The following is a 14,294-nucleotide window of genomic DNA, read 5'->3' on the forward strand; positions in this document are numbered from 1 at the left end:
AAATCTGTAATTTGTTGATTTCAGGAAGTACCACCATGCGTCAAACCAGTGTCAAGTCTGAAATGCCGGATGCTGATGATGTGAGTCCTCTAATGTTTAAATGACAGAATACTATAGACCACATAACGCTCTCTTGTATCTGTTACACTGGTTTCAGGGTTAAGTTTCTTGTATCTGTTATATTGTCTCCCTTACAGTTAGCTTTCTTGTTTAGACCTTGTTATATCCGTCATTTTGTGTCCAATACACAAGATTCAGGGTTAGATCTGTTACAGTGTTCACAAACTGTGTTTCAAAGTAACAGGACATTGAGTCCTCTAAGTTTCAGATGTCTGTCTGACTAACTAAAAATTCACAGGACCCATAAAATACAAATTAGACACACATTTCAGATTTAACATTTCTTCATAATTGGCTCTGAAATTTTAACAAATGTAGAATTCATAAATGGCAAACAAGTGTGATGTGTCACATATGGACAGCTTCAGTCAAAGTCATTGCGAAATATACAACCGGACACAGGGACTGGGTTGTAGACTTCCATCAGACTGTCTTTGAGTCCACCAGATATTGTCAGAGGGTCTGACAATATTTGTGAACTCTACTGTTACATATAGGAGAAAATGCACCACCAAGGTTTTGGTAGACAATGTAAAGCCAGTGGAGGAAGGGAATCCCGAGCGGTGGCCTCTAGTGGTTCAGTGGTCTGACTCGTAGCCTTGGGAATTGTTTGTCATATCCCCATGGCATTGATTGCAGCTCATCATGTCAGTCACTGGATTTTCTTGTCAAGGTTCAGTTAGTTAAAGACCCACCTGGTATTGCAGAAATGTTAAAAAGTGAAGCGTAAACAACAAACAGATCCATTGCAAAGTAACATTTTGGTTTGTGACCAGACAAAGGTTGGGGCCAAACTTAGGCTGTATGTTAGATACAAACAATCAGTCCCATAGCTCGAACACTAATTTCTTAATTTGACTATGCCGCCATCGTGACCGTGCTGTCATTGAAATTGACAATGCTGAAAATGGATTTATCTAGACCCACTCAGAGGCTGATTTTCATAGAGCTTTACATGTGGTGTGATCCCAGCATATTTGATGCAAAAATTTTGTAAAAGAATCTCAAAATATACAAGTCAAGTTTGACTCAAGTCTAATGAGTTACCCTCAGTATTCAGTTTAATAAAATCAGAGTGATAGGAAAACAAGGATCATTTTCCTGAGGTCTGTATAAATTTAGATATTTCTTTCCATTCTTATTAATAACACTACATACCAGTGAATAACTCACAGGCATGAATATTTGTTCGGTATACTGCAAGCAGTCTGTTATGACTGACTTGAACAGTGAAGTAAATACATTTAGCTGAAAACTTCAAATATCCAAATCTAAATGGCGCCCACCTAACACTAACCTGATGGGGCACTTGGCCCCTCCTGTGAAGCATTGGGGCCCGCACAAATTTAACCAGGTCAGCCTTTGGCCCACCCAAAACATTCATTGGTTTACCACTGCAGTTACAACATTGTTTTACAGTGAATAATACTGCCACAAAGCACTATCCATTCCTTACTAACTGTTTCAGTGGGGAGATGATTTTGACTATGATGCTCTCATGGCTGACATGGAAGAGGAGAGTACAGCACAGGCAACCACAAGGGTTCAACAGCCAACACGACAAATAAAGGTCGAGCCTCCCAGCCAGCCGACGTCTTCTGGAAGGTCGACCAGTCACACTGATCATATTGTAGAAGATGTGTTCATGGATGACTTTGATGATGACTTTGACATGCACACATCTTTTTCCAGGACAATTAAGCGGGAGATTAAACAGGAACCAATAAGTCAACCTTCAAGAACAGTGACCAATAACAAAGTTGTCCAAAACCCAGAGAGGAGACTGGACTCAAACAGACCCAATGAAAATGCCTTAATAAGCAGAAACCAATCTGTTTCCACAGGCACTGATCAGATACGGTCAACAGGAGAAGTTGGGGAAGGCCCTGAAAGTCGTTCAACAGGAGAGATTGGGTTTACTTCACAAAGCAGGCCTTCTGTCAATCAGAGAAACAAACACTTTGATCGAGATAAAAAATCAGGGTCAGCATATGTTGTTGATGAGGACTTCGAGGAGGATTTTGACTTTGATAGTTGTGATGTTGAAGCAAATAACACTTCTTGCTCTTTCACTGGTGTACAAGCAAAGAGGATGAGACTTAACATTCCTGCCAAAGACAAACAGAACTATGAGACTGCATGCACAAAACATAAGACAAAGCCTGGTCCTGATGATGGTCAGGTGTGTAGTAAGACTGATGTTCCCAAAGCAGTGATCCATCCATTTCCCAATAAGCCAAATACAAAAACTGTTGGTTCGACCACCACCGTCCCATCAAACCTGGGAAGTAGAACTGCTCCAAAAAAACAAGGACAGTCCAGAATGGATAGATTCCTTGGAGGGGGTTCAAGCCCAGGCACATCAGCGCCAGCTGTACAGGAAAACTTTATTTATCTTTCAGAGATCCTAAGAAAAATGCCAGTCACAGAAACAAAGGAGTTTGTAATCAAGGTACATGAAGTAGATATATCATGGGTTGAGGTTTGCAGACCAAACTGGTTCCCAGTATCCCTACCTCACCCTACAAATCGGCTAGTGAGGATTTTGTCATCCTGCTGTAACTCACTGTTTGGTTGCTCATTGTTATCAAGCACTGGTTTACCTAGCCTTAGGTTAATTATTTGTAGGCTACCATGATACATATCTAGCATTAGCAACGCACTGGGGTAGCCTTGTGGTTAAAGCATTAGCCCATCACACCGAAGACCTGGGTACGATTCCCCTCATGGATACAATGTGTAAAGCCCATTTTTGGTGTGCCTGCCATGATATTGCTGGAATATTGTTTAACGTGGTGTAAAGCTTAACTCACTCACTCCGACATCAGCATTAGACAACATTCACCCATTTGTTCACCTGTTAGAAATAGCATCTAGCACATTCATATTTGAGGTGAAGATTGTGAAAATTGGACCTCAGCTTGAGACCTGAAAACTTTATGAATGTCAAGTGAGAGTAATTGTGACACAACTTCTCGTTGCCATGGTTGTAGGGTTATATCTCCACCTTGACCAGCAAGTTGACCAGCTGTCAGGGCAAGACCTGGAGCCTCTCCTGCAAGATCAATGATGGAACCGCAGCCCTCAATGTTGATCTGTCGAACAGCGTGAGTAACAATGTACCCTCTTTATTGTCCATTTTTAACATCATATGTAAAACTGCACACAACACCACTAGATTGATGTTCATGATGTCAATCAATGGCTTTTCTGGCCCAGACTCAATTATTTGCAGTCTGCCCACCTGTAGCTAGAATATTGCTGAGTATGGCATTAAACATGAAAAAATTTCTAGTCCACAGTGACAGCATGTGGAAAATGCTAGTAGTGAAACAGTATACCGCCATATTAGTAGAACTGCAGTGTTATGCTTTCGGTTTGATGCAGTCCCAAAGTTTTGTTTTCGTACCATCTTTTTTTTTAACCTTTTTAAATTACAATTTTATTCATTCAAATAACAGATGTACTATACCATGGTAAGAGCATACTGTTTCACACCTAGAAAATGTCCTCGATGCTGACCTTCCAAACAGTGAACATATAACTTGGCCATGTGGTTGTGCACATAAAAAATTGCATCTGCATTTACACGCTTGGTTTCAGGTCCTGACAAAGTTGATAGGATTTTCTGCAGAAGACAGTGTTGTGAGTGTATTTTTGTGTACTAGTTAAGCTGAGGTCAAGTTTGTAAGAGGTCAGTCTCTGTTTTAACATGCGAGCACGTAATGTTGTTCAGATGGTGTCTTCTAAACCAACAATTTCTTTTGGAAAGATGCTGTATGGCTCTGAGGAAGTATGTAAGGCAAAATCAAAACTTTGTCCTTCATTGTAAACTAAGAATATTGCTGAAACACTTAATCAATTTTGATTTAAAAATTTCCTTCTTTGTCATTGTAGAAAATGTTTTATTCAAGGATGGTAGAATCTTTAATATGCTATCAGTAGTATAGGGAATGATAGTTCTGGCTCACTTTCAAGAAATGTCTCTACAAAGCCTTATTTAGTAAATAAGGCTTTGGTTGGACCCTTAGCTCTTGCTACTATTACCCCTACTACAAAAAAGTTGGCGGTAATTACTGTGCCTTGGTAGGAGGTAACACTGTGCCGTACGGTACGATCAATAATTCTTCTCTTACAAAACCCCTACCCGGCCCATCCCTCAAGTAGTACAAGTTAGGTTCGTCGGCTTTCATATCCACTTTATCTATGTTGTAAGTTTTGACTGACCATATAGGATCGGTGGCCCGCTTACGGCTATCGCCCTCGTGTTCCCCCGGCTGGTATAGATACCTCACTAGGGCCCTATCTGGTATCTGTTTCTCCTTCCCACGCAATGGAGCGGCCGACTCTGCAACTATTGATTTTAGTTTGATAGCGTCTGCCGGTTTCTTACCGGTGAGACGGGTGACTTCATGGTTGATTGCCGACACCACCTTGGGTAACCTCGTGACCCATTCAGTCGATCGTTTTCCAGGGGTGACCATCTCCCTAGCATACTGATAGCCGAACAAGCGCTCAGCCAAAGTCCTATTAAATCTCTCAACTATGGCTTGGCTGCGATGGGCTCCGGCCGTGCCACGCCTGACCTTTGTATCGTGTTTGGCTAGCAGTTGTGACACGGCACCCATGAACTCCCGTCCGGGGTCAACTTGCAGCTCTGTTGGCCACGTCAGTGGGCTGCGTTTGTATATGCGTTCAAATCCTCTGGCTACCTGGGCCGAATCTTTCGTGGTCAAGGGTTCGGCTTCCTTGTAACGACTGGCTACATCCACTACGGTTAAGGCATACTTGTACCTCTTGTCGTGGGGTAGGAACAGTAGGTCTGCCTGGTGAATGCTATTAGGTATGTTAATACCGAACCTCCTTCTAGGCACGTAGCGTGGTGCCGGTAAATAGATCTGCCACAGGGCTTGTTTTTCAAGCCACGCTTTGGCTTCCTCCGGGGGTACTCGCGCTAGTTTAGCTAGCTTATCTACTGCGCTAGCTCCTTTCCAGTACCCACACGGGCTGTAGTAAATAGCCTCAAATTTTTTCATGTCCATACGCGTATGTGTTTATACCATCAATAGCTATCCAACGTTTCGTGTCCATAGGCGATAGGGACGTCTTGTTTATAGTCAGTCCGTATATCTTATGCCCATCACTTCTAAGTGTGTTCATTTTATGTCTAAAGGTACGGGTCTTGAACAGGGCTTCCTTGAATCTGGCGTGTTTGATGTGTTGTTTCACCACATACTTCTTAACCCCCTTAGCCTTCCGGATCTCACTATTGTCGGCTTTCAGTATGGAGTACATCTTAGGTCTCAAACCTATGTACTCGGCTATGGGCGTGCCAGCACACTCGTCCTTCATCTTACCTAGGACCTTTTTATTTACCGTGCTGTGTAGGGTATGGGTCTTAGGGTAGTCGCTGGTGTCGTATAAATCGAGGTGTTTTTTCATGTCCTCGTACACGTCCTCGGTTCGAATCTCCATCAGCAGGGAATCCGTGTCAGTGTACAGCACTTCACACCTGTCGCCGTACTGTTTCTTGAGCTCGTTGTAGTAAAAGTCGTACATCAGGTGTTTGGATAAATCGAGGATGCTCATCCCCACGTAAACAGGCCGGTTGAATTTTATGTGGCTTTTCTTCATGTGTATGGCAACCAGGTTGTCTGTAAATATTTTATTACGGTTGAATGCCGGACTGGCTATCAATTTCCTGAGCTTGTCTTCCTCACTAGATCTAACCAGCTTCACGGTTACGCGTTTCCTCAGGTTTTCCATAGTCTTACCAAACACCGAGTTATTCATGAGCTTGTAGAGATTTTTCTCAAAATCACTGGTGGCTTTTTTTCGTAGGTCTGTGTTCATTCTGATGTAGGGCTCCATCCATGGGCTCTGGTCGAACATGAGCACCCTGTGTATTTTGGTCAGCCTCATACCCAACGACAGGTACAGCTGTAGGTTGCGATAGTGAACGTTGTACTTGGTCTTATTCATTAAGTTAGGCACGAGTTTTTCAACGTCTGTCACACGACCACCTGACAAGTTATGTTGGTACTCAGACATCCAGTCTGTGTTAACCCTCATACGTTCGGGTGCAAGGGGATAGCTGTTGTGCGATGTGTGTAATTCCTTGGGATACTCTAAGTCAACTTTGAGGATATACCCTTTGTTCGAATCTGGTGCGACCCCCATAACATCAACGTGGGGTACCCATTCGAATCCCCCTGTAGGTAGATACTGGCTCATGGCCCAGCCGTACAGGTTGTTTGCGTCGAGGTATAGAATGTGATTGGTTGGTTTGTTTGGATCGTAACCTTTCACGTATTGATTATTTGCTTTCGCGTATCGTTTGGATGCCATGGAAATCCCACCTCGCAAGCCTTTCTCAATGAATAGGTGCATGTCGTAATCTGTGAGCAATTCCAAATTAACTCCGGTCTTTTTAAGCAAGGCGTCCCACGACAGACCTGGGCTGGTGTAATACCATGCGGGGTCGAGTTTATACTGCTTTAAACATGTCTGCCGAAACGTTTCAAACACGTCGGCTAACAGCAGTACATCTGTCCTCAAGTACAGGTCGTGATAATCACCCAGGTTCTTACAACCCAGTTTATTCCATACGTTAGTCGCGTGCGAGTAATCATCTCGTGAGACGGACGCCTCATTCAGCTTGCTATAAAAGCAGTCAATAGGGGGTAGTCTGGTCTCGGTGAACTTGGCCCAACTATCCATGTACTCATAGGGGTACACACCCTTCCTCATAAGCAGGGGTCTAGTCTCGGCGTCTGTGTATCGATCGGTGATAGGGAAGGTATTGTTGGCCTTGACCAGACTGTCGAGTGACGACAGGAGGAACTGAAACGAGTCAATGAACCTAAGTCCGTTTAAGCTGAAGGAGATGTATCTCTCCATGTTGTTGGGGATGCACGTTATATTACCATCGATTTTCGCGATGGCCTGCATGATCAAGTGTGAGTCGTACCCTCTCAAGTTGTGAAAGACAACGGGGATGTTTATTGTCTTAGGGTTGATTTTAAGCTTGAGGTTGCACGCGTTGTGAGCGGCGCCTCTATACTTACCAGTTATGTGGCAGTGATCTCTCACCGAATCACCGTTAAGTGGTGAGTCGCACACGTGACAGTTAGTGCTACTAGCGTGAGCTAGCCTGTCGGCTCGGGTCATACGCATGGGAGCGATTCTATACAATGCATTCCTAATAATTTTTTCTTCCTCCTGCAAACACTTTAGAAACCTTTCAGCCGCGTCAGGGCCCCTATACACTACCGGAGCTTTCGTTTCCCCGTCACAACGGACGACAATGTATCCAAACGAACAGGCTTTATGCTCTTGTGTCTTGTGGGTGAAGCTACCACTGGGAGCCTCGCCGGCGGCAGCCACTAAGGCTTCGAAGTCGGCGTATATAATATAAGGTACAGACATTTGGTTCTTGTGGTTACTGAATTTTAGGATATTTTCACCTTCCTTAGGCATGTCGACTCGTATGGCCGTCTGCCCCACACCTTGGCAATCATCCCGGTGGGATTCTAATAAATCAGCTCGACTGAAACCGTGTAGGCATCGTACACAAAAGTGTTTTTCCCCAACGTGTTTCGACTGGTCGTGCAACAACCGGCTGAGATGTTTTATCCACGTGTAGTGATACTTTTCACCTCGCTGGATCATGAATATATTGATAACTTGGCGATCCTTCACCGGGCTGACCCTGTGTACTATTGTTGTGTTACCTTCGTGCCCAAAGACATTTATAGCCAGATTATTCTGTTTTTCTACTTTAGTGATCTGGGATATTGGGGTGGGTTCATCTATACCATCCCAATTAAGCCCATCATCTTGGGGATAGCTAGAAAGCCTATCTGAATTCTTGCCAGCTGGAAATAAGGCTGACCTGATAGCTAACCTCAGGCAATCGTTTCCTCTATTCTTAACGTTTACTATGGCATGTTTGTTCCTATAGTAGGGAGGCAAGGCTAGGTATGACCCGCCTCTGAACGGCACGTAGTTAGCTATGTCTAGATAGACATTATCGATTTTATCTACAGCCCACCCGGACCCTAAGTGTGTGTAGCGTTCTAGGTATTCTCGTATCTGCTGAAAACTGGTATCGATTGATGTATCAATGGTCTCTGCATGTGTGACGACCTCTTGTTTACCTCGGAAGTAAGGCTGAACATACTCAGTGGTACTCCCAACCTGCTTATCGAGCGACATTTTCACTGTGATCTGAAACTTGATACTTCCTAGGTTATTTAGTTCCTGGTTGACCTTATCAGCTATCAGAGGCTTGATATCTGTAATGTCTATGTTTCTATCAACGCGCATGCGCCAACCTCTCAAATAATTGCCTACGGCGTGCTCAGTGCGCACGAACTGTAGGTCAATAGCTCTATTCTGTCGTAATAATTCTACAAGCTGTGGTTTTCTCATACGGGAATACCCGCCTAAACCCAAATCGTGTGCCTCGGCTTTCAGTTGTTTTACAGTGGGAGGTTTTGCTACGGGGGCATGTGATAACAATGCGGTTAACCCGGCTCTCCCCAGGTTTGAATAACCCGTGTGTCCAAGCTGTTTTGCTTGAGCTTTTAATTGTTTTACCGTAGGAGGGGCTTCTAAACCTAGTAATCTCAACAATGCTGACTTCCGCATTCGAGAATACCCGATGACACCTCTCTGTTTTGCGACCCGCTTGAGCTCGCTTACAGTAGACATCGTGTTTACACCTAAGAGAACCAATGTCTAATTGGTTCACAGTAAGGGGAGGTAACCCTTAAGTGGCTATCTTGAGCAGTCGCCTATGTTCTTTTATGTAGCCTTTTTTATTCTCGTAGATGAGTTGATGTCTGACTACGTTCGCTCCGTGAGCTTTACATAGACAGTAATGTCCTTTAACCCCGATACCACACACAGAACACGTGTAGTTAGGACTTCCCATATGGAAACAACAGAACCCCTGATTCCTGCATTTCCTACCACAGGCCTCGGTCTTCCCCATAAGTATGTATTCGCATCGGTATGGAGCGGGTCTCATGTTTACTTATATACTAGGTATTTTAATTTAATTGCTTCGCAACCAACGCAGTAGCTGCTATACCCAACACTATGAAGCCCAGTTCACGATTCATTTGTCCCTTGGATGGTGTGTAGTATTGAGCGAGTGTGGGTTTATTGAGCGGTTCCAATTGTTTACCAGTTAGTAGGTAGTATTCTTTCATTGCTTCATCGACATCGTTGAATGTTTGAACGGCATGGTTTTCACGCTGGAGTTGTTCGTTAATAAAATCGATCCTCTGGAGGCGTTTTTTAGCGTACTCAGCCTGTGCCCTTTGTAATTTCTCAGTAGCGAGATCGTGCCGCTTCCTTTCTTCCTGTATTTCAGCCGCGTGATCATCTCGTAGTTTCGAGAAGAGGAAATTACTCCCGGAAAATGCCAGGGCATTCACTAACGCCCCACCGACCATCATAGCTATCGTGGCCATCCCTATATTTATTTCATTATATTATCAGGTATTATTCCTTGTTTTACTAGGATGTCTTTTGTGGCCATCGCCATACCAAGGTTCATTATGAGCATACCCATATCCTGCAGGTTGAAATCTAGCTTGATAGTTGGTTGTTTAAGCACCATTTTAGTCAACCGAGCGTACCCTACGGCTAGACTGGCGACCACTGTGGCGTGGTATGCGTCGTTTACGAACGTTTTCCCCTCAGACATTATGTATATGATATAAAAATATTAAAATTATAACATGATATGCGGGTCGACAGTGGGGCCTGCCGGCGGCGTGGGGGTACCCCCCACACCCCCAGAGTTTCCCTCAGTTCCCTCACGTGTATATAACCATGTTATAACCACGGCAGCAGTTACACCTACAGCCAACAACAGTCGGGTTGGGGTGGTCACTTTATGTTGGTTACACCACCGTTTTTTACCGGCAGCTACTCTCTTAGGATTCTTCTGCCTGGTTACTGTTGAAGTGGTCTCCACCGTCACTGTTGGGGGTGGGGTCTCCTCCACTGGGGTTTCCTGTGCAGCATCCATCTATACTATTATTATTATTCTTTCTCTCAAATTGACAATGTTTTGCCGTGATAATCGCCGCCGTCACTGGAGCCAACAACATACCATATTTGTGGTACAGCCCGCAGCTGATAGAGCTCACGGCGTGTTCGATAAAAGGGTCTTTCTCGAGGTCCTCCCACAGGTAAAGTCGGCGCTCTGGTGGAATGGGAAGGAAGTGTGATACAATACCGGTGTATATCTGGGTCATAGCCGATCCTATTGTCTTTGTCATTTCTGCTCCGAGCCGGGACTCGTATCTAGCGTACAGCTTATCGATTTCTTCGGCTGACATTTTGTGAATTTTATCCGGAGTGTAGTCTCCAAAGTAATGTTTGGCTTTGCCGCCAACAGCCAACGCCACCAGTTTCTCTCGCTTGGGGGAATCCCCCACAGTGGGGCCTGCCGGCGGCGTTGGGGAGACCCCCAACTGTTCGAGCAATTCCTCACACTCCATCTTATAATATAACAAGTAAGATTTAGTTTTAACTATATAATACCCGATGCAGACAAAACACAGAGAAATGAAGGTTAAGTTGCACACGACAAATACTTCAAATATCATAGCTATGCTTAGCTTTGCTTAGCTTTAGCTTAGCTTTGCTTAGCTTTGCTTAGCTTTGCTTAGCATACTATATATGCTACTGGTTGGTCGGTTTTTAGAACGAGCTTAGCGTGTTTAGTTTCAGCGAGCTGTTTCTTCACCCGTTCCCGTTCTAATTTGCTCATCACATCGTTCTCTCTCAAACACTCCTCGAACGAATCCCTGTCCTTGCAGTGAAATAAGGCCACCCATCGCGTCTGCTCCCTGAGGTCTTTCAACACCGAGTTGAACTTCTGCGTTAGCACCAGACGCTGTGATTTGCATGCCGGCCGGAGAAGGCCAGGTACGATAGCATGTCTCTCTTTTTTGTTATCTCGCGATTAGCGCTGCAGTCGTCCAGTATGAACAGCGTCGGTTCCCCTTTAAATTTCTCGTGAAGAGCTTTCAACCAGTCCTGCAGGCGTGTTCCAGGGTCGATTTTGTGTACGTCCGGGTCCGTCACCACCCAGAGTAGGGCACATGATAACGATGTTATCGAACACATCCTTGTAGTAACCCTCCAACATATCCAACACGAAAACGGTCTTCCCACAGCCAGTCTGCCCGCACACTATGGCGCAGTGTGGGTCAGTGGGTAACCCCAGGGGGTCTCCCCCATCAGTATATGGCTTGCACGAATCTCCCATTGTCTATATTAAGTTGCGCGTCCATAATAACGTACAGATATAATTTCAACTTACCAGCGGTTTGAGCCTTCTTAGTAATCTGGATGGTTATCCCTTCGCTGCCGTTATCTATACGGCGCCCGCTACCGTGCAGTTTATCATCATCCGTGGATCGCATGTCCAACCATAGGGCGTACTTGGTGGTCAGGTATTCACCGATCTGCACGGAGCCGAGGTCCAGGTCCTTTGTTATGTAATCCCCCACTGGTAGCTTTTTTATCTCATCCCACTGCTGATGTGGTCTCATACCATGACTGAACAGCTGGTTGGGCACGCCCTCGATGGTAACTTCCACCTTTTCAATCTCGGGGTTGAAAAACTTCTCGCTGTCCCTCCGGAATGGATCGTAATACTCCACGGGTACGACCAGGATACCTTTCATCGATCGCGCCGGCACGTTCAGGTTGATTTTCCACACAGTGTCGCTCTTATCTCGCACGACTGATCTATGTCTCAGTACGCGATCGTATAGGATAGCCATCTTCCCAGAGTACTGACTTCGAACCTGCCTGGCCAGCTCCGGGCTAGTGACCATGTCGAACTCAAGAGAGATGTTGTCTATGGCATAACTAGCCTCATCACCGTTCGGCGTACGCACTACTTTGCTATAGTCGTTAAACGTGAGCTCGTATTCGAGCCTATCACCCAGCGCGGCCTGGTAAAACGGCGCGTGTCCCGTGAGCAACTCAAAGTCGAGCGGCACGCAGAATCGATTCCCGTATGCTAGAGCGATGGCCTTTTCACCGTCCGATAGCTTGTCTTGCTGGTCTTGCGTGAAGACATACCCTATGCGCGCCCGGGTTGATTTGCTGATGCCCTGGTACACATCATTGACTCGTTCTCTCTTGCTTTTCCAGAGATCCTTGTAGCAGTGAAACACGTCGCTGTCGTCGATGCTCAGCACCTCGTTACCGCTGATCTTGACGGTCGTTTTCTTGATGATAGCTCGACCCACGTTCCGCACTAGCTCGCGTTTGTCGTTGTCGGAGGTCAACGTGATATTGAACGCCAGTCGAACAGTGCCTGGTACAATGAGGTCATTCTCACCAAGGTTTGGAAATCTAACCAGCAGAGTTTGATTCTGGTCTATCTTGCTGGGATTGTTGGTGATGGTCACCGACTGGCGCACGGCTCTGGCTCCTAATGGCTCTCTCAATCTTCTGAAAGGATCTAATTTTCTGCCGTACATTGTTATATAAAAGAAATATATTTTTAATACTAATGGATGAAGACATAGATATGACGGAGATGCCGGGCGCTAGTGCCCAGGCATTCGATGAGCAGGAGACCTCATTTACTAGTTCACCATTGAACCAAGAACTCTTGGAAACAACGGTAAATGATTATTACGAAAGTTTAAGAAGAGATAAAAACTACGTTGAACCACAGGGTCGATACCATAAGAATTTTTTTATTGATACAAAGGGTGTTCTACGCCTTAAGTCTGACCCAGGGGTTGACCTCTTTAACAAGAGCAATAAAAAACCACTGGCCTTGTCAACTCTAGCCAGCCGCCATGGTGTTGAATTTATCCGTAAAAATCTAAACATGAATGATTACGGTGGTGCAATACCTAAGGCCGTTAAAGAAGATCTGCAAGCTACCAGATCCCACCTCACCACTAGAGATGAAATGACACCACAGCGTGCTACAGAAGCCTCGGACAGCATAGAAAAACTGTTGAGCACCTACTGGGACAAACCGTTACCGGGGTTTGACTTTCCGGTAAGGGAACTGCGCGGCTTAGACGAAGCCGTGAAACGCGTGCGTGGAGAACTCGTGAACAACATGGGGAAACTGAACGAAATCGACGAGCACATCGCTAGGGAAAAAACCAAACTCAACGAAACTGAAAACGATGATATGAAGCGTCGTATCAATGAACGAATACGTGATTTAGAAGACGAGAGACGTACACGATTGGAAGCCGCTTCCTCGAATCGTGAACAGCTTCGATCCCAGATCAGTCGTATTCGAGAAACAATCGATAGAATACTGAATGAGGATACAACTTTAGCCAACAGGATTCGGATATTGTTCCGGGAGCAAGGGATCACCATCGCCAGCATTCTAACTGCATTGGGTTTCATCATATCAACCCTGGTGGTGTCACTGACAGGGGGAACCCCCACACCTGCCGGCGGGGGAACTCCCACTCCCACAGGCGGTGGTGTTAAAGACTGGATAAAAAAACTCGGGGAAGGCCTAGCTAAACTGGCTGGTAAAGCCGCCGAAGCCCTTCCCGGCATCCTGGGTAGCATCGTCTCGTGGTTGTTGAGCGCTCTGTCTAAAACTGCCATGTGGCTCAGTCAAAACATGTGGGCAGCCATCGTCGCCGTGGCGGGTCTGGTGTACGTAGCGGCTAAGAAATCTTTAACCAAATAAGTCCCAAAGTTACCCCACCAACCACCAGGGCCGTTTTATTATCAATATGCTGCTGATAGGGGGGTCCCCCCACATGAATATGGGGTACATGAACTTTAGACTTCGGGGGTGGCGCCACTATACCCTTTTCACGTGGTGGGATGTGTGGGATATAGGGGGTGTTAATATCGGGGTTGATACCCAACTTTTGATCCTTCGTGGCTATGACTATTTTGTTGTTATAACCCACCACTTTTTTTATTCTCAGTTGCATATCACTCGGAGCCATGTACAACCCCACGCCGAACACGTAATTGACTTTCGATCTGGCGTATTCTAACACGTTTTGGTAACGGTCGATGGCCCTCGGGAGATCAACTGGAGAATTGATAGCATCATCAACGTTGGAAACGAACTGTTTCTGAGCGTCGTAAGCAGTTCCCTTACCGAGGATGTTGGAACGCGTCATCGACTGCGC

The 14,294-nt window shown here is 45.4% G+C and overlaps 1 protein-coding gene across 1 annotated transcript in view; it reads left to right on the forward strand.

Moving 5' to 3' along the window:
- LOC137286520 (recQ-mediated genome instability protein 1-like) overlaps positions 1-14,294 on the forward strand; it is a 37,403-nt gene that overhangs the window by 16,921 nt on the left and 6,188 nt on the right. Inside the window, exons 8-11 of the mRNA XM_067818434.1 lie at positions 25-80; positions 1,589-2,572; positions 3,114-3,227; positions 3,724-3,765. Of these exons, the coding sequence (XP_067674535.1) occupies positions 25-80; positions 1,589-2,572; positions 3,114-3,227; positions 3,724-3,765 (1,196 nt within the window). The remainder of the gene's footprint in view (positions 1-24; positions 81-1,588; positions 2,573-3,113; positions 3,228-3,723; positions 3,766-14,294) is intronic.

This window comes from Haliotis asinina, chromosome 6, assembly GCF_037392515.1.
Source record: "Haliotis asinina isolate JCU_RB_2024 chromosome 6, JCU_Hal_asi_v2, whole genome shotgun sequence".
NCBI lineage: Eukaryota > Metazoa > Mollusca > Gastropoda > Lepetellida > Haliotidae > Haliotis > Haliotis asinina.